We start from the raw sequence: 27122 nt of genomic DNA on the forward strand, positions 1-27122 counted from the left end.
TTGCAGGAGTGTGGTTGCGGGTTGCATCATACTGTATACAACAGGGGTTGCTTTTTATTGTGTCTGCACCTGTAAACACCGTCCAGGTCTGAGATTTCAGGCAGTTAAGACAGCAGTTTTCTGTGTAACACCTTATCTTGTCACCAATTACAGGGCTCCGTATAGCCGATGGGCAACTGCTCATGAGTAGTAAGAGGGAAGAAAACAGTTCGTATTGTGTAAGATTTTTTTTTACAGGAAGTGCTGCAGTTTTCCTGTTTTTAAGGCGAGTCTCCTTGCAGACACTAAACAGCTTGTCAGGCTTGATTTAATGCATTCATTTCAGTGCTGAAAATATCTTTATTTTAATGGTACGGAGCACATTTTCTGTGCTGAAATACAGACACACACACACACACAAAAAAAAAAAAAAAAAAATCTGTTGGCATTTTTAACTCTCACGTGGTAATCTGGTGCTGAGAAATCTAAATTTGGGAGGACAAATTTAATTTACATTTCAAAACAGTCCCCTGATCGACAACTGCTTAAAATATCAGCTCGTGTTCGAGCCTTAAACACCGCCGGAGGAATTCCTGTGGTGTCTTCTGTGCTGTGTTTTTTGGTCTCTTTAAACTCAGAACATCAAATTTTAATGACTGGCATCAAAAAGAGTAAGCACCTTCAGCAAACAGCGTTGCTTGAGAAAGGAGAAAACGCAACTTGCCGGGCCATTTTCTCCGTCTCCTTCACGCTGGAATAATCACGCAGTGCTGCTTGTTCACACCAATTCCATTCATTTACTTTTCATATAATTTCAGCACACAGCAAGGTGATCCTAAATTGATTTGGGTGGTTTTTACTTAATGCTCATTGCTTTCACTCTTGGCAACAAATAGGCAGAAACCAGTGACCCAATGTGACAAACAATTAGCCCGATATATTGTGAAAGAGGCAAAGGCCTCACCTGCATTCAGTCTTTAATTAAAGACTATTGAGGGCAATGAAAGGCTGGATAACAGTGGAGCACAGCTTTAAACCAATCAGCTCAATGTTAATTCTGCCAGATGTCGACGTTTGTAATACCTGGAATAAGATTGCTTTAAACTGCGCGCTTTAATGACTTTTCCTCCATATTGAGGCTGATTAGAAGATGCTTAAATGTGGATCACAAAGTAAGGCTGTTAGGGAGCTTTTACAAGGCACAAAATTTAATGTTCTTTTAGTGCAGGGGAAAAAAAAATAAAGCTACTCGGAGCTAACACCTGTTCACTGAACAATTCAAAGGCAGGAACTCACATTTGATTAGTTTCTGCCATATGGAATATGACAAACCACTTTCTTTTAAATGATTTATAGCACTTACCAAAAAGGAAGTTGTTCTAGAAAACTTACATTTTAGTGAGGCTGAAGTGAGGCTTACTTTAAAATCCTCTTTTTAAGGTGAGTGGTTACTCTGTAGAGATTATCCAATCAATAGTTTTACCACAAAGAAGAGATTACTTCTCACCAGTGTTAAACGTAATACTCAGGTCCCTTACTTACTCTACACAACAGTAGCAATACATTATAAAATAGCAGTATTGCCACTTAAGTGTTTATTCAAAAGTTACCTATAAATTATTTTTTTTAGTATTATTAGCTTATATACTATGAATATGAATTTTTATTACAACTAACCTAGCATTTCAGTGCTGTAGTTTTTGATGACTTAACAGCATTTTACTATAATAATATATTTTATAGGTTTACCCATGTACAATGCAGAGCAACATTAAAGCACAAATATTTCAAATACAGCCTCCCTGATTAAAAGTAGCAATGTAGTTGTAATGTGTAAATTCCAAAAATTTTATTACATAAAGTAGAGCGGCTGCATACCTACAGATAACTGAATTAAAAGATCAAATCATTATTCATTTGCTAAATTGTTTTTCACGTGTTGATAGCCTCACGTTATAATCTTACAATTGAAAAAAAAAATTGGGAAGACAAACCTAAATATTGCAGGATGAATTTCTATAGTTGGTAACGTGTAATTAATTTTAGCTGCATTCAAATATATAAATTCACCAATGCATATTTTCTTGTGCAATGTAAAATATAAAGTAGCATAAAAACACTCGAGCCAATAAGTCAAATAAACCCCACTTGATTAAAAGTAGGTTTTAAGCTCCAACATTGGTTATTATGTCAGATGAAGCGCCTGTGCAAAGTGTAACTACCAGAATAAACTGGCTAAATTACTGTTAATTAGATCATTTGAGACATTCAGAGTATGACTGCTGACATGTTCAAATATGAGGTCATATGGTCGGTGTTTCTATAACCTGAAATTCAATAAAATGCTAGTTAATGTCATAACTAGGCTGCTGTAACTATTGTAAACTGTTTTAAATAACATTTCATATCAATACAAGTTCATACCTCACCCACCCCAGATTCTGGATCATTAGATCATTAGATTTTCCTTTGATCATGAACAAACTTTGCTGTAAGACAGAACTTATGGTCCTGCTGCACCCTCACTCTTTTTAGAGGATTCTGACTTCTCTTCATAAGGTTAAACAGAAATATGTGAATACTGTCACTAAGGATCCTTTCACAAAATCCTGGATCCAGATCGTGATCTGGATCACCACCATCAATTGTTCTTTGTACCACCCCCAACAACTCCAGAAATTTTTATCAAAATCTGTTCATAATTTTCCGAGTTATCCTGCTAACAGACAGGCCAACGTGACCGAAAACACAATTTCCCTCCACCCATCGGTGGGTGAGGTAAAAAGGCTAAATTAAAACTAACTAGCTTAGCAAAATTTGAAAGTTCTCAGTCTCAGTCCTTCAGTTCCTACTGTGAAATGTTATTTCTTAATAACTTTTTTAAATTAATCCAATGCCTAGATCCACAAAGGATTGGCAGCTGTGTTTTAACTCGTCATTTGCTCTCCTGATATTGTACTTTTGGTAGTTTGTTACGTTTGATTAGTTAGTATGACAGTCATGGTTTCCTTTCAAACATTTCTACACATCATTTAAATCATTAATCAGGAAAAAATTCCTGATTTTAATGACTAAATCAGGTTGCCTGAATAATTTCTTAATGATACGCTAGCTTCAGTGAAGGTCTCGTAACCCAATCCTGATGAATGCACAGGGGGGAGATTTACACACCAAATCTTTCAAGGCAACAGTTGCACAACACAGAAAGAGGGAGGAACAGACAGCGGATGATCTGAGCGCCAAAGCCTCGGTTCTTTTTAACCACTTGGCCTCCACGTAAAGCCGACAATTCTGCAATAACAAATCACATTTTGACATTTGGGGATTTTGAGACATATTCCCATTTCCAGCTCAAAATACCAGAGTGGCACACCCTTTTGTTTCAGCTGTGGTTAATTGTCATGGTGAATTAAGACTGGGCTAATGTGGGCTTCTTAGCGGGCTGGAGGTTACAGAGGCCATACTGGGATGCGGTCATGTGGAGGGAAAAAGTTGGACTTTGGTAAAACACCGGGATTGGGAGACAGAGCCCATTCTGGGACTGAGTTGTGCCATACAAGCAGAATGGGAGACTCTCCTGGATTCTCCCCAGCTGAACACTAAGCTGTGGCGGCTACGCTAAGATGGCACAAGCTTCCCATATAGAAATAAGAGGATAACATGGGATGGTGGGGTACAGTATAAATCTTTGACCCAGAATTGCTAACTTCTGACTCAAAATAGATTTAGCTGGGAGTGTATTCTTGTACAGCATGTACAACACAAAGAATGTTGGATCACTCAGAAGGACACAAGAGTATAAACTTCCAGATCCAAGGAAAAGCTTTCTACAATGAAAAAGAGTGATCGCTCAAATCCAATGGCTCTTTTATTTTCAAAAAGCTTCACTTAAGTATTTACAGTTTGTGCAAAAACATTTAAAGGTTTCAAGGACTTTACATTGTAAGTTCAACCTCAAGGCACATACATGGAACAACATCAATATTTCATCATGAGAACAGAAATTTAACTTTGGTTCCTAAGAAAACATCTCGGTGTGGATGGCTAACGTAACACTGTGTCTCGCATCAGAAGCCAGAAGCCAGGATGGCAAAGTATCCCAACGTAGCCATTTTACATGCACTGTAAGTTTCCAGCCTACTTCCTCTACACCACAGGAAAATCTTTGTGTACGGTGGCACACGCTGCATCTCAACCACCATCTGGGTGATTGCTCAGAAAGGAATATCTGAAAGTCCAAACCCCTGGTGTGATAAAAATGAAAAGGCTATGAAGCTAAATGCAGTACATGCAAAAATTCTTGAATGAACATCACTGGCTAATAGATATTTGCAGCAAAGGTTTTGCCTGCAGGAAGAAAAGGCGACTTTACACCTTTTCAATTTCACGTGTTCTGTCTGAAGTGACCTCTCAATGATTAAACATAATTATTTCAACGTGAATCAATGAGCTTCTCGGCACCCTGAAACTGTAATAGCCCGACGCTCGCAGCCTGTGTGTAAATTCCATTGGCTATGGCACTGCAGTCCTTTCATCGAAATTAAGGGTAATGTATGCTGCAAGACAACCTACCAAAGCGCCTTCCAAGTCTGGCTGAATCATTAGCAGTGCACTGCTTAATTTCTGGCACTATGGATGAACAGTCTCTTCGTTAGCTACCGTGTGTGTCACGCTTCCTGTTAACGCTGTTATTGTTGCTGCAGTGGGTCGGAGAAATGTGCTTTCTGTTCTTGCTGCCGTCTCTTTGTGTCTCATCTTTTCTACACCGCCCCCCCCCCCTTCTTCCTCCCACTTAACTCCCTTACACTCTCTCTCGTTAATCATTCAGTCCTGCATAAAAGGTAAGGCAAATATCTGTCTCCGTTACACATTCACAGACAAGGGGAGATGGTAAATGTTGCAATGGTTTCACCTGGCTTGTTTGATTGTGGGACTAAAATAGGGCTTTATATCTAAAATGAAAAAGAAAAAAAAAAATCCCAACTGTAGCAGTTATACATGTTCAAGTGTACTGCGTGGGATTATGGTCAGCTGTTAAAGCATGTTGCGAACCACACATGGGGAACTGTCGGTTAGGTACTCAGCAGGGGAGAGCCGAGCGCAGGTCAGGGCAGCCTGGTGCGTCTCGATGGACAGTGTGTATTGGGTTGGCTGATATGTGTATTAGTAGAAAAAGGTTTAACCAAAAAGTGGAGATACTTTGATAACCACAGAAGATGTATAACAACTTGAAATAAATCATTTAAACAATTCACACACTTAAGTAGGAGCTGAGGGGTGAAAGGGGGCTTCCTTTTTTTTCCAGTTTTATAAAATGCACTTCTTTTTTTTTTTACCAAGATTGATGAGAAGATTGACGCCACTTTTATAAGTGAATGTGACGGCAACCGGAAGCTGATTAACTTAGCTCAAGGATAAGCTAACACTGCTATGTCCAAATCAGTATTTACCAGCACCACTAATTAGCACATTAGTTCACATTTATTTAATCTAAGACAACACTTTACAGCAGGTTTTCTTAAATGTAGGCAGAGCAAGCTAGCTATTTTCCAGGTTTCCAAACTTCAAACTGCTCATCTAGGCCGACAGGCTGCCATGATAGTGTCCTATTTAGCAAAGCGGTATGTATCATTTAGGCCTTTTTTTCCCCCCCATGTACTTTTTTAAGAAACATGATTATTTTGGCCAGAATAATTCACAAAAAAGGATGTTTATATTTCATGACAAAAGAGAAACAAAAAACTCTATCAATTCATATCTTTCCACTTTCCAAGTGAGGAGGAGATTGATACCACTTTACATAAGCTAGAGTCAAGAGCGTTTTAGCTTAGCTTGAAATAGACAGGGACAAAGCTAACCTTGCTATGTCCAAATCTACCAACACCTCAAGATAACCACGCTAGATCACATTTGTTCAATCTGTACAAAAAATTTGAAGCCTAAAAATGACACCTTGTGGTTTTACAGTGTACAAATTTTCTTAGACAGGCCAAGCTAGCTGTTTTCATGTTTGCAGTTTTCAAGCTAGGTCAGGCTAGCTGGCTGCCGGCAGTAGCACCTTTTTCAGCATGCTAGCAGGAGCGAAGTATTGATCAGAACTGTTTCAATATCAGATTTTACTGCACAATTATCATGGCCAAAAAACAAACAAACAAAAAAAGCTGACAATAACAATATTGTTACCATAGCTATATTTGTAAGAAAAAAATGCTATTGATTTGATTCATGTTTAAATTATATATTTTGGGTTTTGTCTCTTTTTTTTTTGGCAAATTAATAAACTATAGAGTAAGTCTGTGACCGCAGCTACACAACTAGTGTACAACAAAGAACAATTAGGCTACATGATAATTTACAATATTATAATGTTACAAAAGGGTTTACATGGCGATACCTTACTATATTTATTTTCAGCTAACTCTTAGAAAACCACTCTAAATAAATATCAATAATAGAGATTTTATCTTTTCAAAATATTACCACTTCCATCTAAAAACAAACACATTTTCACATCAAAAGAATTTTGAGACATTAACATAGTTGAGCAGGTTTTTAAGCACTGCGGTTGCAGACGTGACGATTTCTCACAATCCTCGCTATTGCTGGAATTATAGGAAGTGCAGCTACTTTTAATCTCAGCACTCTGGAATAACTTTAGTACGAGCCCTTAAAAATCACTGAAGTGTAAAAACTCATCTTAGGTCGTGCCGATTCTCTATCGAGTACAGCGTGTTCGAGCGGCTGAATCTGCGTGCCTCGTAAAGAGTTAAAAACTGTCTCTCAGCGTGAGCTTCATGCAGCCATGTGAAAATAAAGCCTACATATTTCTCTCCCTTTTTTGGGCGAGGATTATGCGAAGGGGGAAGAAAAGGGAAGGAGCTCTTTAAGCTTGGCCCCTCAAAATAAAAATCTTGTCAAATCAAATAAAGCTTTCTTAAGAAGCGCATAATGAAGACCTCACACTGGCACCTCACATTCAATGCAAAGAGAAGCCACCACTGCTTTTGAGCTGAAGGGCAGGGAAAGTGTTTTAATTGAGCCCATGCAGGGATCAGACAGGGAGACACAGGGAGGCAGGCAGAGTCGGAATCACGGACTCAGAAATGTTGTTGTGAAGTGAGCAGCTGCATTGTTTCGGGTGAGCAAACCGTGAATGAAAAAGGCCAAATGATAAGTGTGGACAAAAGGATAAATAATGAGAAGCTAGATGAAGCGTCGGGTCGCAGCGCTGTGTGCGATCATGGGCGGGGTGCGATCCCATTGTTGTAATTTCCTAATTTATCACAAAGTCTAATGGACACTGGGACAAGGTTGAGATAAGTGCCTGTATAATTAGTGCTATGTGTGAGCCATATCAAAATTCATCATGCTTTCTCTACACACATACACACACACTAATCATCCCATAATGGCCCATAGTGGTGAAAATCCATATCATTTAGCCACCAAACACAGAAAACACTGTTAGTTTTAAATGATTCCACATCATTAAGTAGCTCAATGAGCAAAAATACTCAACACAATGCTGTTCAAGCATGAGTAATGTTGTCTGGGTAATGGGCTCTGGGGAAATGGTGGAGGTAAAGTGATCTCTCTGGCCTGTCTTCCTCTGTCCCACACATATAAACACACACACACACACACACACACACACACACAAACGCTGAGGAAAACTGCCCCCTTGTGGCCTCGCTTGCCAAAACACTGGGGGGAAATAAAAAGAAGCAGAACAAATGAATGTTTCTTTCAAAAAAAAACATCACAGCACAAACATGCATGATTTTAGAAACAAGAATCCTTTGTTGCTTTTAAGCTCATATTCACTATTTTTGCTGACATCTTTCCCAGAGTTGCCCCAAACTGACTTGTTCTCCCTTTGTTTCACTGTAAACTCACAGAACAAAGATGCTTTTAGTGTTAAGGAACTTTTGGTAAATCTCAGCCCGGGAATTTCAACAGCACTGATGACATTCTCCCTGCACGGCCATGCACAGCCCCCTACATGTGACCACTACCTACCTCTGCTCATTTCCTGCCTTGCTGCCATTAATAAGAAAGTGCACTTCAATTGCTTTTTTTTTTAAACACGCCATCATTGAACCAGTGCCATATTGCCTCTAATCAGCAGTGTTTGGATTTCCCTTCTGCTGTGTTGTCTTTTACTGCTGTTCTGTTGTACGGGGGAGGGTTTTTCTCTTTTTTTTTCTGCAGGGTTTCAAAGTGTGAAAAGGCCCTATTTTTGCTTCTGTGGTTAGCAAAGGATCCCAGCCCTCCTAAAGTGCCCCCAAAACATTTCCAAGGCTGACAGCAAATTTTTTTTTTTTTTGTCAGAAGCTACACCCAGGGTGCCGTGATTGTACAAATCCATGTTCATGTACAGTACTGACCGTTAAAACAACTTCCAAAACCCTGCTGGTTATAAAAAAAGAAACACTTGTATCTGTTTTTCTATGAATAAAAAAGATAGCAGAGAATCCCACATTATTATCCACAGTATAAATTACATTGTAGACAGAACTTGGAAATATATATAATACAGTTATATTTCATTATAATTTTTATATTTTTCAATGTCTAGACAAATGGTGTATGCATGTGTATTTATGCAAGTGTTTCTGGATTGTGTGTGTCTGTGTGTGTGTGTGTGTGTGTTTGTGTGTGAATGCTGCTGTACTGAGTTTCTGCTGCATCACGTGTGGCAGAACTCTGTACTGGGCACGTTGCTGCTCTTGCAGTAGGCTATGCTGTTGTTGCTGAGGTGACAGTCTCTAAATCCAATGCCCCCGTTGGGCGTGTAGATGGGCTGAATGCGGAAATCTCCTTTGAGTAGCTGCTCATTGTTCAGTGCCACTATCTGGAAACTGGTCTCAGTCATCTCCAGAATGGAGTTATCCTTCTTGGTTCCAGCTTCGCAGTAGTCGTCTTTTCTCCTGCCACGGTTGTATTTCCACTTGGTCGAAGATGACCGGCTCTTCCTGTGCATGTGCCAGCAGAACAAGCCGAGCAGCGTGACCAGGATGATAAGAACAGCCCCTCCTATGATCCCAGCCATTAGCAGCGTGGAGTTGATGCTGTCCTGAGGAGCTTGCTCTCTGCCGGGAGACTTTGTAGCTGTGGGCGCCTTGGTCCTGGCCTCAGAGCATATAGTATCCTCTCCAGGCCTGTAGGAGTTAACGGTGTCCAAGACGTGCACGCAGATCCGATACACAGACCGGGGCTCTAGGTTGGTCAGACTGATACGCCGCTGGTCCCCGCTCACTGTCCTCTCCTGCATCCCTTCGTTTATTTGGCTTTGGCCTCTTTTGACCCAAGTGATCTTGTAGGCGGTGACGGTGAAGTAGGAAGCCCAGCTCACCTCAATGTTTGTGGAGTTGACCACGTGGAAGGAGATCTGAAGGGGGTCCTCGTAAGGAGGCAAGGGCCCAGGGGGGTTGTTATGTAACGGGGGTATAGCAGGGGAGGGGGAGTCAAAGTAGTAGGGGATAGATGTGGTGATGAGGGTGGAAATCATGGTGGTGACAGGGGTGGTGGTGGGTGGCGGAGGGGGCGTGGAGCGGAGGGTGGGCCAGGGCGCTTGGTCGGGAGAAATGGGGCACTCGATAATATCCAGCGTGAGCTCTCTGATTGTCATGCCACGCACCTTCTCTGGACTCAAGCACGTGAACCCTCGGGCATTGATGGAGGAAGGCAAGGACTTGAGCCACACCACCACCCATTTCACGGTGCAGTCGCAGCGCCATGGGTTGTTTCGCACTATGAGATGCCTAAGGCTGGACAGGCCATCAAACACACCTTGTGTGAGAGCCTGAAGCTGGTTACTGGAGATATCCAGTTTTTCCAGCCTGTTTAGACCCACAAACGCTGCCACAGGGATCTTGTCAATCTGGTTCTCCTGTAAGCTGAGTCTGACCAGCGACTGGCTGGGTAGGAGAGGAGGAGGGAAGGTGAGTGAATTGCGGGCAAGGGCCAACTCACGGAGGTTGGTCAGGTCCTGGAAGGTCCCTGGTGCAATGCCCTCGTCTGTCAGCAGGTTCCCGTCCAGCAGGAGGCGCTGTAGACGTGTCACATTCTGGAAGGCCTCCTCTGCGATGACAGCAATGCGGTTCTCATCTAACCGCAGCTCCTTCAGGTCCTCGGGAAGACCAATGGGAACGCTGCTTAAGTGGTTCTTGGTGAGGAAGAGGAGTTTGAGGCTTACTGCCTCCCTAAAGGCCCCTTCTTCCACCCCCACTGTGGAGATGGAGTTATCATCGAGGTGTAGCTCCTCTAGTTTAGTCAACTGGGCGAGAGCTGCCCTGGAGATTGTTTGGATATTGTTCTCCTGGAGGTGCAAGATCTTGGTGTTTTTGGGCAGATTCACAGGGAATTCATCGAGCTGGTTGCCGTAGAGGTACACAGTTTCCACCGAGACCAGATTGTGAAGTTCCACAGGGAAGCCAGCATTGTTGATCTGGTTGTTGTGTAGGTAGAGGACCTTGTAACCCTCCTGTATCCCCAGAGGCACTGATGTCAGGCTGCGTTCGTTGCAGTACACAAAACCTTTGTCACAACGACACTCTTGTGGGCAAGACGCACCCGGGCTGAACTGCATTTGGAGGCTTAGGATGACAGTCAACCAAAACTGCAAGAATGAAGCCCAATCTTTATTCCAGGGTCCAGCCAGAAACTCCATAGTGGAAAAACAAAACAGGAAAAAGGCAAACCAACAATAAAAAAAGAACTGGGAGGGAATAAAACAAATATGAAAATCAGAGAGGCAAATGACGTATATATCCACCAAAAACCAGACCCATGAAAAAAGTCCAACTAGGATTGTTAAGTAATGATGCAGTTAGCTGGGAAAAGAGCAGGAAACTGTGGGAGTAATCCTGTAAATGCTAGTCCTAAGCTGAAGAGCGATGGTCTCATTAGTGGTGGCCAGTCCTCTGACTGACTCCATCCATGCTGAGACATCAGACCATAGCAGGACTCTTCTCTCGCTGCTCCATGCAGAGCTCAGCCAGGGCCAATTTGAGAGCCACCACAGGCTCCGCTCGCCTGTCCGTCACACACTGCTGGTCCCAGACCAGGGCAGACTCCGAGGGGGGTGACATTTGGATCCAGAGACCTGTGGGAAAACAAAGAAAAGCTAGATGAGTATTTTCAAGGGGTGGCCTGTTCTCGGAAAAAAAGGGGGCCTCCCTTTTCCCTCTGTCTCTTTATTTAAAATACAAACACACCCGCATACCAACTGTCTTCCCTTTGCTCTCACTCTTTCCTCCTCTCCCAAGAAAGACAGAGGCACAAAACATCGCGTTGTGGAATTATGCACTGGCTATGTTAAAAAAAGAGTCTGATAAATATTCAGAACAGCTCCTGCACATCCGGTTTCACAGACATAAAGAAGGCTTTTATCCCTTGCGCTCTATCAAAGGCGGTAATAGAGCACTGCAAGGACACACACTCGTGGATTCACAGGGGTTCTCAGCAGCATCAGTGCTGCTTAATGGAAAACATGCTAAAAAGACATGAGGTTAATAAAGATATCAGCTCTTTTGTGTGCCAACATGGACACGGAAGATATTTCCTGGGAAGAGAAAACAATGCTGAACAGAAAACAAGCTGCAACTGCCTCTTTTTTTTTTTTTTCCTCTTTCTTTTCCCAGCTGCTTGAGCAGACACTGTGAGCAGAGGTACACGAGTAAACACACAAGTGCTTACAGTAAACAGAGGCAATTGTTTTGCCGCTGGCCAAAGGAGGAGCTCGTTATTATGTGCAGGCCTGAATCTAACATGGCCAAACTTGAGATTTTAAGGCCACAGAGATTACAAAACAGAAGCAAGGCAATCGAGGAATTGAGACGCTGCCTATCGGCTCCTCCCCCCTGGATGGAGTGGCATGCACGAGCTGTCAAATGAAATGGGACTGGAAAATTATTTAATCCCTCCACCTGCAATAAATGATCGAAACAGGCTATTTTTTACCTCAGAGAGGTTTGTAGTAAAGCACAAGGCCACTGGATTACAGTAGACCCCCCCCCCCCCCCCCCCCCCCCCCCCACACACACACACACACCAAAAAATCCATTATTCCAACTTTTATGACCCATCAAACATTTCCCTCCCTCCTTCTCTTCCTCGACATGATTGAAAGACAGTCATCTGGAGCTGAAGCTCCACCCGAAGTCAGCGTTGGATGACACACAATGATGGGAACGACGGGTTGAATGTTAAGAGCAGGAACGGCCGTGAGTGTGGATTAAGGAGTCCTGCAGGGTTAGGGCCACACCATTCAGCAGCACACACAAATTTTAGGGCCAGTTTTAACATCTGAATTCAGACTTACTGCTTCACACAGGCAGCTATATTTAGTAGAAAAAACACACATACTTCTAGCCATCTATATGCCTTCACAGCACCGCTCCTTTAAATTCCCTGTTTGTTGACTAGATGGAAGCCTGCACTGGGCTCTTTGTGGCAGAGATGGAGAAACAATCCTTTGACACACATCTGTGATCTACTTTTCTAAATTGAAAGAGCTAAATTTAATCAAATAAGCTTGGGGTGGTGGCAGCGGTGGTGGTGGGGATAAGCAACCACACGAGGCGATAAAATGTTCTGCCACAGCGACAGAATCAACAGCAGAAGGCAGCAGCATCAAGATTACTGTAGGTGCATAAATTAAATGTCACCAGGAATCCAAATTCAAAAGAAACACAGTGTCGAGTTTACTCAGCAGTACCAAAACCTGGACACGGATCAAGGAGTTAAAGTGGTTAAAAAAAATAAATAAATAAAAAAAAACTAGACACCCCCCCCCCCCCTCCTTCCCCGACACACACACACACTTTTTTTTTCTCTTGATTTTCTTTTTAATTTAATTTTCAGCCCAGGGAGCACAGTTTCTCACCACCAGATGAACGCAGTGATATGTGGCCAGGACAATCCGATTAGAACTGGATTTAGCTCCAGAAACGCAATTAAAAGTTTAAAAATGGATAAGGTATTTAAGAGGCGATAAGAGGCGGATCAGGTACACTTCAAAGGCTGCCCAGTGAGCGGTGTTCATTTGAATGAATTATTTCAAAGGGGATGGGGGGGTGAGGAATCGAAAACCGTGCAGTGCACTGGGGGTGAAAGCTCCTTACAAAAAGGAGGAAAAAAAAAAAAAGTCAGGTTTTCTCCCGGGTGAAAAATGTGGCGCTGCGTGCTTTGTAGCGCAGTAATCTTTAACTCGATGAAATGTCTAATTAACCCACAAATAAACGGACCGACCTTTTTAAATTCATCTCTAAAAGTGACTGGGAATTTGAATGTCTTTCCGTAGATAGGTAGTTATGGGCTTGGTTAAGCTTTCTATGTCTGAATAACGAATTTCATTTGAAAAGTGATTAATTTATACGCAACTAAGGCCTGATCTAAACATGCATTTAAACATTTTCTCCGGTTATTTGCTGAGAAACATCCACTGTACCTTTGGTGAGCCTTTATCCATCGCAAACCCCGCTACTGCAGTCAACTTTTCCCCTTTCTTTAAGCCTCTGTCCTTCATGCGGTCCTGCTGTAAGCCCGTGCGTAAAGGTCTGTTCGGCAACGCTTGTGCGAGTCGGTTCCTATAAGCAGCCTGAACCCGGCGACTCTACGGAGCACCATATTTGCCTGCATGGGTTATTCCCCCCTCTCTGTCTCTCGGATGTGGCTGCGCGTCCGTCCGACTGCTGTCGGTACTTTTTCTGCGTTTCCCAGCTTCAAAAGGAGAGCTCCCTCCGCTTTAACTCAACACCGTGAGCGGCGCAAAAGGACCGAAGAAAGCGGCAGCGGGCACTTCTCCTGCCTTCCACACACTGGCCGAACGGTGAGGACGCACTCGCCGAACTGTCCGCCGCCTGATCCGCCACGGGCCATGACGGCCAGCTGCGTTCGTCCTGCGCGCTGTTTGGTGCGGAGGTCAAACTTGCCTTTTAGTGCCTGGCGCAGCTCAGACCCCGACTCCCTGCGAGTTGTTTTCTTAGATGGATTCAGTTGATAGTGCGACGTGCCTTCTCTGCTCACCTCTCTCTCTCTCTCTCTCTCTCTCCCTCCTGTCCCTCCTCCCCTCCTCAGAATAAAGAATGCATCTCCTCCAGAGCGGCTCCGTGATGGCTTTAAGCCACAGATCCTCCCCGCTGCCCTCACACTGCAGAAAAGAGTTTGTCTCTCAACACTTTATCCCTACACGTTATTTGCCCGGCCTACCTTAACCCTCGCAACCGCTGTCAGATCCGAGTCCCGCACCTCCACCCCCGAATTTGCATTTTAATCACCAAATCCCGAAATTCGTCCTAGAGTCACATTCTCAGGGGAAAATCACCATATTCCCTCTTTCTATTACAGGATTTAGTTACAGTGTCAGGCACGGACTTTCTCATTAGCTACAGTGTTTCTGTATTATTCTTCGGCCTGCTGTAATATTTTAGGGCCTCTTTAACCCCCCGTTCTTTTGTGAAGTGTTCTCCTAATTAGCTTAAAGCTGGATAATTAAACCCAAAAGCACTGCTTCATCTTCGCCGGCCGTACCCACTCTCTTACAGGGACTCAGAGCCTCCAGACAGGCGCTGGCACCCACAGTAATTTCATCAGACTACATTGCACCCTGGCGTTAATACCGGCTCACCAGCGGACCGCTGCTGTGCCCGCGCACGTCCCGGCGTGCGCCGACGCGTTCGCCTGCGTCTAGTTAGTAGGCTCCTCAGCATATTAATGCGCGTGTGCTCAACTTTGCCTAATTGCCTGTGTGATGTTTTCCTCATTCTTCTGCTCTGGTTCCCGCGCACTCACTATACAAGCCTTTAAAAATACAAGTGAGGACGTTTGGCATAAATTCCATTCATAAGTCACACACTGGCTCACACATACAGTCAGTGGTGTTACAGTCTGGGATGACTAGCAGCTTAAAGTGGCTAATGTTAACAAACAGCTGGCATGCTGTTGCCACACACGCGCGCGTGCGCGCGCCCTATTGTGAGACGCGTCTCTGCCGCCATCTTGCTCAGGAGGTCTGACTCTGGGTTCTGACTCATTGCTGTGTAAAATGTCAGCTTTTTGTGCTGCTTTTTTGGTGTTCAGATGAAAGAAATGTCAAAACTACCAGAGGGAATACCCTTCCACAGACATAAAGTTACTTTATGATGTTTTTTTCTGATACAAACGTGCTTAATTTGATATAGCATGATATCTAATCCCTAATTGAAGCTAACTCTGTGTTAAGTGGCTGTCCTGATGTGAAAATAAGCTTCCAGGTAAATAATAAAATTATCATTAATCTTACTGTAATGATCGTGGCATAGTATGTATGTCTGTTCCCAATCTCCTCCTGGACCCATTAATTAAACTGCCTAGGGTACCAGTATTACCAATATCTATACAGCTTTTAGGGAATTATTTTTATAACACTCAAATCCTTACAAACTATATATATTATGTGTAGTAGCTGATCTCAAAACAAATAGTGACAATACACATATGTGTACATTGTTCTTTGTAAATAAATTTTGCTAAACAATTTTTAGTGTAGTGGCATTTTAGAGTCACTGGAATATGCTTTTTTGCCATGGGACTATAAACATTGATATCATGAAGATAAAGACTAACATCATAAATTAACATGTCTGTGTTTTAATACATGAGTAAAGCGAACAAGTGCTGTAGGTTTTTGCTGGTAATAATAATAATAATGATAACTAATAAATGTACCAGAAATAGCAGAAATGTCAGAATTTGTATTTGTCGACTGACTTGTGTCGCTGGATGTGTTACTGTTGTAACTGCCTGTGTTTTAACTCTGTTTTTAGGTGTGCGCCTGATGCAGGGCTGCAGCGCTTTCTTCAGATGGACTGGTTTTCAGCGTAGATTGCCAAAAGATAAAGTCAGAAGACGCTAATGGACGGCAGACCCGAGGAGAGGAGGCTAAATGACTCGTAGCGGCTCTCACTTTAAGGCAAAGTTTGACAGGACCGGTTAGGCAACTGGTAGAAATGTTGGGAGTAATCTTGTCAGTTTTTCACAACTTTAAGTCAACAGAATATCAGAAAAGCAGCAGCAAACATTAGTTGTATAACTATTATAATTACTATACATATAAGATAAGAATTTTGGCATGAAAACACATATTTTAAACTTAACTATCCAGTATCACAGAGTTCTTGTAGCTTGTTCCAGTGAAGCATTGACATGTTAAACAGGCTCTTGCTGTATAACTTCCCAAACAATTTGTTGACTTTATGACTCACTCAGTGCTTCTGATAGTTATGCTCTGATGTTAGGCATTCACGACTACCACAGCGGCTGCTGCTTAACAAAAATATAGCTACATGTATACATACTGTAACTGTACTTTTGCCCGTGTAAAAATTGAGCCAAATATACAATTGCATGTTACTTTTTAATTATTTATTGTAGTCATGGTGCTTCCCACATAAATACTCGGCTGCATGTGAATTTGTAGCGCCAACTCACAGTGTTCCCTAACCTTACAGAGCCAGCTTACACCAGCTTGCTAGTTTCCACTTCCCCAGTGAAATGCAATCTTAGCAGCACAGTGCTGAAAGCAGAAAAGGCTCTGACAGCTGATTTCTGCCTGAGAAGGCAGGGAAACATGCAAACAGCATTTTTGTAGGCTATGATGTGTGGCTGTCGTGAACCATGGAGGTTTACAGTGCGTCTAGTGCTAGCAAACAGATGTCAGAGGCAGAGGATTCAGCAGCGTTTCCACACAGTGTGCAGAACCACTCTGATCCTGCCAGGTTGTCATACTAATTTATATTACCTTTCACGGGAAAGAGAAGAAATATAAATTACTAACAAAAGAGGAGGGATTCAAATGTCAGCTTTGCCTTAGAAATACTAAAGCTGCCATGACCTGTGTTCTCTGCCAGGTAGAGCTGGGGTCAGGAAGCCACACGGGAGTCACAAGATCCGCGCAGGTCAGCAGGTGCGTGCTTGGCTTTGATCTTTGCCCCCATTTGCCAGATAGCATTAATGATTGACTTCTGGTGACCCACTGCAACAATGCACATAAGTCACGAGCAAGCTTTCCAACAAATCACGCAGCTCCCGTTTAATCACCCCCGTCGTTTCGTCCGCTCAGGCCTGTCCTGCGAGCACGTGCCGTTCAAGTCTTCTAAGAGCGTCAGCCTTCTCCACGAGATGATTTGGTTGTTCTCGGCGTTCGCCTTTCATGTTTAATTTCATCTGCCGCGCCCCCGAGACAGATGGACGGCCGTTGCAAGGCCCAGTCCACAACATTTAATTCCTTCATAAATCAAGCTTCTCTGCACGGCATGAATTATTGATAAAGTGAATTTAGAGGAAACAGCCTATTTTTATTTTCTCCTTGATGGACACGCTTTGCGGCGGTGCGCTCTGTTCGCGGTCAGCGCCGCGTTGTGGAATGTTGTTCTCTCTCCAGCATGCAAATGGGGATAAAATGACAGACATTTAGATGAGCAGAAAAAAACAAAAAACAGGTGGGGCCTATGGGCAAATACACTGAAGCCATTATCTGGCTTGTTAATTTGATTTTGTTCATTCTTGTCAAGCAAAATAACAGAGCAAGGAGTCAGATGCAAAATGGCCTGCAAAAAAAAAAAGAAAAAAAAAGAGTTGCACTGGATTAAAAGGTGATTAATTGAATCAAATTCATCAGTGCTGTCCTTTCCTCCTGAAGGCTTCAGTTTGGTGAGATTAATCTGTATATATCTGAAACTGTATCACACAAATGCAGGAAAATGCTTCTCCATACACCCACTCCTGAATCTTAACATGGAAATTCCCCCTCGCTTTGCCCAGAGACCTTCCCAGGGTTTTTGGTGTGGTGTATTTACTCTGCACGCTTGTGTACCTTGATAAAACTGCAGATACGCACATGACCCCAGTGCACATCAAAGCCTGCCCTGTCCATCTGCTCCTGTTCAAGGCCCCAAACAGTGTTAAAGGAGGGTAGGGAGTGAGGGGAGGGGGGGTCCACTTAGATATGCAGATATGTTTATCCCATGGTTATGTTCACTCCAGTCCCTGGAGACATCATTAGCTTATCACACTTCTCCCTGCATGAATTTACATCTGGACACCGAAAGGCACTTCAAAGGTGGCAACAACATCAGTGTTTAAAAACCTCCGCACACGCATTGGCAAGATCTCTGAAAGCACTAACTGTGGGAAACCACAGTAATGTTGCAAGCTGTGATGCAATCGGGGGCCCGCCGCTCAAGACTTCAGTGGCTTAAAGAAAAATATGCTGATGGTGTTTAGAGTGGGCGATCAATGCGTTCATTAATTTCTCAGGCAATGTAATTATGTTTGCCCTCGTCGATTATCAATCCGCATGCATCTAACAGCGCAGCACGACTCCTAGAAGAGGAGGGCCGCTTTTTCACAGCCGAGGAAATGACTTGGCCGACGACATGCTGCATGCTATAGCCAAGGAGGGAGCCGAGCAGAGGCAGGGGCTGCACAAACTCTTTAACCCCTCCACATTAAGTTTTCTTCTTCATTTTGGGATATTTTTATCATACATAAACACAACAAATCTCACACACAGCATGCACAACATAAAGTAACTGTCACATAATTACATCAGATATGGAGAGAGAATCTACCTGCCTGCGTTCCTTCATTGTTAAAGGGAACATTATTTTCCTTATTCATTATTTTCTGCCTCATATAAAACGGCTTAAAACATGGACACAGTTTCACATAATCCCTGTGAGCCAAAAGCTCAGATTTCTATGACTCTAAATGTTCAGTTTCAGACTTTTGTTTCATTCATGGCTCTGTATGATGTCATTTGGGGCAGATATTTCTAATATAGTCATCTGAAACATGCTGTTTCTGTTTACCCAATCAGAAAAAAGCTTAGTTTAGATAGTAGGTGACTTGAGGGGCTGCACCCAAGGTCTTGCATAAGATTAAAAATGGGATTATTTTGGGCTGTGAATCATACAAAGCTACTCTGGTTTGTTCTAAGAATAAAACTATGGAGCTCGAAATGAACATAATAACAGGTCCCTTTAAAAGTGGGGGGAAAAGTCAAACCCAGACTGTCCTGTAAGGATACAGGGCCACTCCATCTTCCTCTATAATGTCACACGGGGTGTTTCATGTGGCATTTAAAATGTAACAAGATTTATCGGTGAGGCATAAAGTTGCTTTAATAAAACGAGCAAAATGGTCAGCGGAACTGTCAGAAGGGCTTGCGAAGCTCAATCAGGGTCATTTCATGAGTAGCACCAAAGGCAGCGCGCTCCCACATGAGCATGTGAATTATAGGGGAGCCAGAGCGAATGCAGGGTCCTGACTGAATGCTGCCCTGTGCTAATGCCAGGCTGTAAAAAGACTGACTTGACAACAAGCAAGCCCCTGTAGTTCTGCTGAGGGAGGGAGGGGGGGGGGGGGGGGGGGGGGGGGGGGGGGGGGGCAGAGCGAGGGGAGTGGAGGAGGTGGAGAGAGCTCCTAGTAAGGGGAAGGAAAACAGGGGCGGAGAGGTTTGAAATCGGGGAAAAGAGGACTGTTTGACATGTGGCTGCCATGTCATCCGTGCCCTTCTACGATTTAATACCTCTGACAGCTGCCCTGCAATGTCTAATTGTTAAGATGCATGTTGGCTTTTTGCTGACATGTGCTGCTCTCTGCGATGAAAAATATCTTAAAGGTGCAGTGCACCCTGTGAAATTCCTACTCAACACCACAGGTCTGTGATAGTTATCTCTCCCAATGTTCTGTCACAGAGCTTTCCTTTATTTCTACAATCCTCAAAAACCTTCTATCTGGATTCAAAAATATTATGAGCAATAAAGACAATTTTTGAAAGACAATTTCAAAGTCAGTGCCTCTTTTTTGTTCATGCTACGGCTTTATTGGTCGAATACTTTGATAGTCATTGACATATACTGCTGAAATAAAATAAAATAAAATAAAGGAACAAAGGGGCACTTTGAAAACACATCAGATCTCAATAGGGAAAAAATCATGCTGATATCTGTACTGATGTGCTCTGGGTAATGTGTTAGGAATTAAAGGATGCCACATCATTTTATGGAAATGAAAATTATCAACCTAAAGAGGCTGAATTCAAAGACACCCCGAAAATGTGAAAAGCTCATACAGCAGGATAGCAACTCAAAATGGTACTCAGGTCATCCGAAACAAGGTCGGAGCAATGCCGAAGTGTACAAACAGATGTGATATGAGTGCCGTGTACACAAAACACGGCACGTCACCGGAGTAACCAGAAAAAGTCGCTAAATTAGTCACTTGTTGCTTTTTGGGAAAAAAGTCACTAGTGGGGTTTGAAAAGTCACTACGTTGGCAACACTGAACTCCTGGGAATTCATGTTTAATAGGAAGCTCGTATTTGTGCTCCCCTTTTCCTCTTCTTCCCCCTCACGTTCACACTGGTCGCCATTTTGCTTTCTGTAGCCATGCGAACTCAAGCGTGAACAGGGCTGTCACAAGATCACACGTGCACACTGTGAACAAAACTGGCTGTCCCCAGTAGTAGTTTGCAAACTGCAGTGAAATAATACTACAGTGCAGCGATCTAGCCAGAGAAAACAAATCAGTGTGGTATCAGCGATGGAGTGGAGGGAATGGGGTGCACGGCCGCTTGCTAATTGCAGTAATGGAACAAAATAGAACAATAGAGCATGGCGCAACGCCGGGCGATCAACCGCTGGCTAGAACCCTGCTGAGCTGCCACCAAACTGCTCACACTGAGCGATGTTACAGGCAGCATAACGTTCTCCACGGCTTCTCCAGACACTGTATCCTGATAGGTCAGTTAAGGATTTACAACAGGACATAGTCCCTTAATGGCACTCATTTCCACATCATAACTAGATCTTGGAAGTGATTTTCAACTACAACAGAGACTTGCATATTTGTATAAGAAATAGCTGATAGTGATAGTGGAAGGTGACTGCTGTCAGAAATGTAGAAAGGCTCCGCTGATGCGTGGATTGTTCCTCAAATCAAAACTGCAACCTGTGAAAAAAATCAAAAAATAGAATAATATCCATCATCGTAACGCCCTCTGTCAAAAATGTGACAGAAATTTCCCATGTTTCCAGAACTATCCCTGTGAAACTGGAAATCCAGAATGGAAGTTTGTGATTATAAGAAGGTTTCTACTGCATGTGAGCATGCTAACACGCTAAAGTAAGACAGTAAAGAACAGAAAACACATCACTAATCATGAGCACGTTAGCACTGCAACTGTAACATGTGAGCATTGTAGCATTAGCATTTTGTTGCTTGCATTTGCATTTTTTAAAGATGACTTCAGGCAGTTTCTTGAGAATTTGTGCCGTCAGCCCTCCTGGGTTAAGAAGATCTGTAAGACTGGCAGGAGAACGATATGCTGTGGTGGATTGTTTAAAACAGAATAAAGATAAAAAGCTGTAATTCTAATGCTAAAAAAAAGGTTTCCTGTAAAATCATACAATATGTCAGAGAAAGGTTGCAGAATTTGCATCTTTCTGATGTTTAGTTACTGCTGATGGTTTGTCTTCATTTCAGAAACTTTTCCTGAACATCTTCACGTTTGCCTGCAGTTTATTAGATATTTCTGAGAAAAAATACACAATACTGGGCTGAAAAGCGTAAAGGCGGCAAACTTCATGTGTGGTTGTTTTTAGCTAAAAGGCTTGAAGTGTGTTCAGCTTTACAAATCCCAGAATTTTGCTTTATTTGGTGAAAAATGTGCTTCCTCGCAGGATTTCCTCGACACAGCAAAGGCTTGTTAAAAAACAGCCAGGATGTTTAGGAGTAAAAGTAAAAAGACCCACGAGAGAGAGACTTGCAAGAGATCAGCAGAGAAAGAACAGTAAAGGAGAAAAATAGACAGATGCCAGGAAGGAGCAGGTCTCAGGGTCACGCGAAAGATGGGCCTGATCCCACCTCCAATCCCTGCAGCTTTTCTTTTGTTTGAAGTCACATCTGGGCTAAATTTCCCCTTCTGCATTGAGCATAGAGGAAGTCTTCTGGGTGGGTGGAAAGGGGTCTCAGGGCCGCTCCTGCCTCCCAGGCTAAACACTTCTAAATACTGTAGATCCATGACTCACAAAAGCAGAGACTGTACAATCCTATATCCAGACCCTGATTCAGTGCTCATCACGGCAGATCCGCGATGACTACTGGAATGATGCAGACCAGTCGGTTCAGTGACAAACGTCTGTTGTGACTGTAGGTAGACAAAGGCAATCAGTTTCACAGCTTCAAATGAGGCCGCAGATCACAGCAGTTATCACACCGGGGACAGGGTTCAACTCAAGGCTTTACTTGATCACACAGGTCGTGACTGTCTTGCTGCCTGTGGAGGGGAAGTCATATGCACATTGTTCTTTTGGCCTGTACGGACTTTGAAACAGACTTTAGTTGGACTTCCACACTGATCAAACAGTTCGAGCTACTTCTCTAGGCTATTCATCGGAATAATCACAATGAGGTAATGAGAACTGCATTGTGGGAAACGTAGGTTGCACTATTTTGGCAGTTTCATTTCATACAAAGGACTGAAAGTCTACTACTCTTTTAGTCTGCATCTAGTGAGAGCAGAAATTACTTTATGGAAGTGTAACACTAAAACGGCAGACTGGCCCTTTAAGATGGCACAAATAAAAACTCTTAAGAAAAGAGTTAAGGGCCACTCGACTGATTTCACACAACTGAAAACAGTTGGATAATGTCTTCTCATGATATCATCAGGGTTGCCTCGGCTTGGGCCCAAAACATACACTTTTTAAGCGGAAAGCTGTTAAATGAACATATGAACAATATTATTGGGTTACATTGTTGGAAATGAAGGAATGCTCACTGTTCCTGGAGTCTAACTCATAAAAGTTAGGAAACCTTAACCTTGGCGGCTTTGATTTCTTTTTTTCTTTTTTTTAAGTCGGTATCATGTGAGCACAATTATGACTTTGTGGAAAAGCAATGGCAAATTAGTGCTTTAGGCCTTTAAGGGGTCATTAGAGCCAATAAAGTAGCTAATAAAACTGCCAAAACACAATTATAAGCTTGGTTTACAGTAAAGATGACATATATTTCCACCTATTTACATCCTCTGTACCTAGCGACTTCTCTTGTTCATTTTCCACGTGAATTAAATGACACTTTCAGTGCCATAAATTGAGGAACGCAGCTTTAATCATCTGCTAAACCTGACAGGTAGCAAAATAACAACAGAAGAAGAATATGTGCTCTCGCCCTGCACTGTTCAGCTCTGTCTGACCACCAGCTTGATTTGATCAGGTCCCAGCAGCTGCTTAAAGGCTCTGCCTGTGCTCGAATGACAATCTGTGTTTATCTTTGGCTTTCCCCTCCAACTAATTAACTAAATCCCCGGAACACCACAACACCACAGTCCCCTGAACCTTTTCCTCTTTTGACAGCTGATTTATTAATGCACCATTTCAAATTAGAGCCAAGTGGAGGACGTCTCGAGACAATTTATGCTCGCACGACCTGAGACACTTATTAATTGCTATATTTTAATTAAAGATAATTACAATACCTAAGCATATAATGAGAGTTTCATTGTAAATGTTCCTTATTTATATAACCCTGAGTAAAATGAAGAGATAATTGTTGTTGTCACCCTTATTATGATCACCCCTTTTTTTTTTTAGCAGCTTAAATGATCTAAACAGACGCGCACGCAAACCTTCATCACTTCCTCTTCACTTATATGCTCCCACTTCTTCACTTTCAGATTAAATACTCTGCCAATCTTTATCCCTCGTGGAAATGTTTAATTGCCTGGGAAGCGAGGAGACACTTCAGCTTGCAGTACATCCAAAAGTAGGCATTGTGGTGGATGTGTGAAAGGCTCCTATTATCCGTTTTAGCCCTCCTCTCGCCCTTTCAGTGTAAAAAAAATCCCCTGATGCGTGAGGCAGGACTTTGGATAAATCCAGATTACATCAGAAGGCAGGTGAAACGGCTCGCAAAACAGTCAGCTAAAAATATAATTATGCTGTCAGACACCACTAAGCTACAGCCTTTAATCCTCTGCCACGCCGATGCCGTTTGGTTGTCTTTTCCCATCAAGTGTCGTAATTTAATATCCTTATCCCATGTCTTAATATACATTTCTATCCCCTGGTTAATTCATCATCATCAGAATTTTTTTTCAGGTTATTTATTCTTGTAACAATCACAGTATTGGACTTGGCAAGCTTCACTGTAACTTAATGCGTTACGGTATTAAAGCCTGGCAAGCGTTCATGTGCTCTTATTTTGGAATGTTGCTCACAAGTTGAAATAAAACAACATGCCCCGGAGACACGCACATACACACTTTTGTGTTAATTTCTCCTCATCAAAAGCTGACGACATTTAGTGCCTCATCTTGATCCCGAGGTGCTGTTCGCTATGTCATGAAACACGTTTTCCCTCCCCCTATAGTTTTGCTGAGGCGGTAGCCCCTTTAAAACAATCTGCACGTCCATCTGGTCACTGTGGTTTTTGCCCCCTTCGTCCCCTCCTCTCTCTGCCTCCCCATTTTGCTTTCACTAACTGCCGCAGCGCGCCGCCCCAGTTTGTGAACAGTCTCAGGAAACATCCCGAGGGCATCTCTAGGTGAACGCCTACATGAGAATTAGCACTCTTCTCAGGGTGCTCTGGGGGCGCCCGGTGAATCAGAGCATCTTGTTGAGCCTCTTCTGGCCTCGTGTCCCTTGAAGAGGGAGAACAAAGAGGCTCAGGGAGAGGGAGGGGGGGGCTCGGCGCGAGCGATCGATTCGAAGGGATCTGTTTTCATCACTCATCCCTCACAGAGTGGCAGATCACTACTCCTTTCTCGCTCAGGTGGCATGGGGCCCAACCCTGGCGCCTGCCACCCTGCCCAGATTAATTGAAGCATGCTGTTGTAAATGAATCACATATGGCTAATATCTCCCCACTTTACCCTCTCACTCTCCGGCACACTCTACCGGCCTATCACCTATCTTCATTGTTTTTCTATTTTAAGAACCGACGACTTCACCAATGCCTTTTATTTTTTAAGGAAGTTGTGCTGGCCGGGAAACAGAGGGGATGGAGCAAGTGTGAAGGTAACCGAGGTCAGGTGCTCGAGTTCACTGTAAAATTCATGACTTTCCCTTTTGGTTTATCATTTGTCTCTTTCCACATCCCACTCTTTGCTCTTAACTTGGTGCAAAGCAGATTAATTGCGCTGTCGTACAAAAGGTAGGAATAAGCCAGCACACCTGCCCCTGTTGCCACTGTGCATTAAGATGAATACGTCATGGATTTGTCTTTATTAGTTATTTATAAGACCCACTGCCCAGAATAACAGCACTAAAGGAAAGGGACAGAGCGAACAGGCGCCAACAGCATTTTCTGGCAACGCACACAAAGAAGTAATAGGAAAGTGTTGACCACGGTGACATTGACAACAAAGTCCTGCCAGGACTGTCATGTCAGCGCAGCATCGTCATCATGTAAACACGGTGCATTATTGAAGCAGCGTGAGAGGATTCATTTGTCTGAGTTGTAACGTATAAAGAAATTATGTTTTTAGATGTTGCCGGTCTTATTTTTCTGATCTTCATTTGCAACAAAATTAAAATATACTTTGTTTCTGAATTTAATGTAATCATCTAATTGTACAGAAAAGGAAATGTGTTCTTACTGTTATATATATTTACACACAACAGAAGCATGAAACCCTTTTTAAAAAATGTGGACTAAATGGAAATCATATTTTAAGCTTAGAAAAAAAAAAGAAAGATTTTTAAAAAATCCAGAAATATCAGCAAAAACAAAACAAAAAAGAAAAATAAAACCACAACGAGATGAGGCACTAAATGTTGTCAGCTCATGACAAGAATTTGTTGCTTTGCTTTGCATTAGTTGCTGCATTTACAGTGAAAACATCTAAAACGACTAATCTGGATCTGAGTGTTGTATTGGTCCCAGTCAGAAACTTGCATTCTAGGTCAACATTCATCTGCATTAAAGTAAAGTCATTCTTTTCCCAATAAAGACCTTTTTTTAACCTAATGCAAGTAAAAAAATATACAGTATATATTAAAAACTCTTGCATAAATCTGTATAGTTGGCACTTTTAAAAAAAAGCCATGCTAAGTGCCAATAACATATTCAGAGTGATGTCAAGACCAGGTGTGATGTTTACCAACTACTTTGGGATATTAGTATCATAATGTTTGCCATTAACCTGAAACATGATATAAAGGAATAATTAGTGAAGGGGAAAATGCTCTTGTAATTATAAGGTCAATGTTGTTATCAATACTTGTGATTAGCTCATCGGCTATTTCTTTGTACTGTACCTGACAGTCCTATTTTTTGCATATATGTTTACATTTTGGAATATGAGCACATATATACAGTGCTGTGCAAAAGTCTTGAGCCAACCCTTTTTTTTGCTTTCAGGGAGCCAGACATTCTTGTCATTTTTTTAAAGTGGTCTTAGTAAATATGTCTGGCAGAACAGTGCATTTAGATCGCAATTCTGGTTGCAAAATCTGCCAGACATGACAGGCTTTAAAAAAAAAAAAAAAAGTCTTGAGCTATAACTCTCCAGGCTTTCTGAAGGTCTTTCAAAGTTTTTCTTTGGACATTAGCTGCTCTGCCACTCAGCTGCAGCTCAGTCCTTGTACTTGACCATTTTCAGAGGAATTTATTTTTATTTTTTATGAAGCCATTTAACACTGACTCATGAACCTATGAATATGAGCATAAAAAAGCACTTAACTCACAGAATGAACCAATGTTGCGTCTACATATCACAGATAACTTATCACAGATAACTTAGCTCAGCAGTGTCGTCAGCAAACTTGATGATGACACTGCTGTTGTGGGACTAATCTCCCACAATGAGGAGACAGCCTACAGGAGAGAGGTCTCCCGCCTGGAGAACTGGTGCCAGGAGAACCACCTCCTGCTCAACGTCAGCAAAACGAAGGAACTGATCGTGGACTTCAGCAGGAAGCAGCAGAGGGACTACCATCCACTTGTCATCAGTGGTGCTGAGGTGGAAAGAGTGGACACTTTCAAATACCTGGGAGTGACCATCTCACAGGACCTGTCCTGGACTCATCACATAAACATCACTGTGAAGAAGGCCAGACAGCGTCTCTACCTCCTCAGGCGGCTGAGAGACT

The 27122-nt window shown here is 42.7% G+C and overlaps 1 protein-coding gene across 3 annotated transcripts in view; it reads right to left on the reverse strand.

The window, feature by feature from the left end:
• Positions 1–3829: 3829 nt before the first annotated feature.
• Positions 3830–27122, reverse strand: part of flrt2 (fibronectin leucine rich transmembrane protein 2) — a 49501-nt gene continuing 26208 nt past the window's right edge. Inside the window, exons 1-2 of one of the 3 annotated variants that reach the window (XM_030721310.1) lie at positions 14011–14035; positions 3830–11086 (exon numbers count right to left, since the gene is read on the reverse strand). In XM_030721310.1, the coding sequence (XP_030577170.1) occupies positions 8669–10651 (1983 nt within the window). In that variant the 5' untranslated portion in view covers positions 10652–11086; positions 14011–14035 and the 3' untranslated portion in view covers positions 3830–8668. Of the gene's footprint in view, positions 11087–13432; positions 13972–14010; positions 14036–27122 lie in introns of those variants that run through there. The other 2 variants (XM_030721308.1, XM_030721309.1) reach the window with 2 other exon arrangements.

The sequence above is a fragment of the Archocentrus centrarchus genome, chromosome 24 (genome assembly GCF_007364275.1).
Source record: "Archocentrus centrarchus isolate MPI-CPG fArcCen1 chromosome 24, fArcCen1, whole genome shotgun sequence".
Classification (NCBI taxonomy): Eukaryota; Metazoa; Chordata; class Actinopteri; order Cichliformes; family Cichlidae; genus Archocentrus; species Archocentrus centrarchus.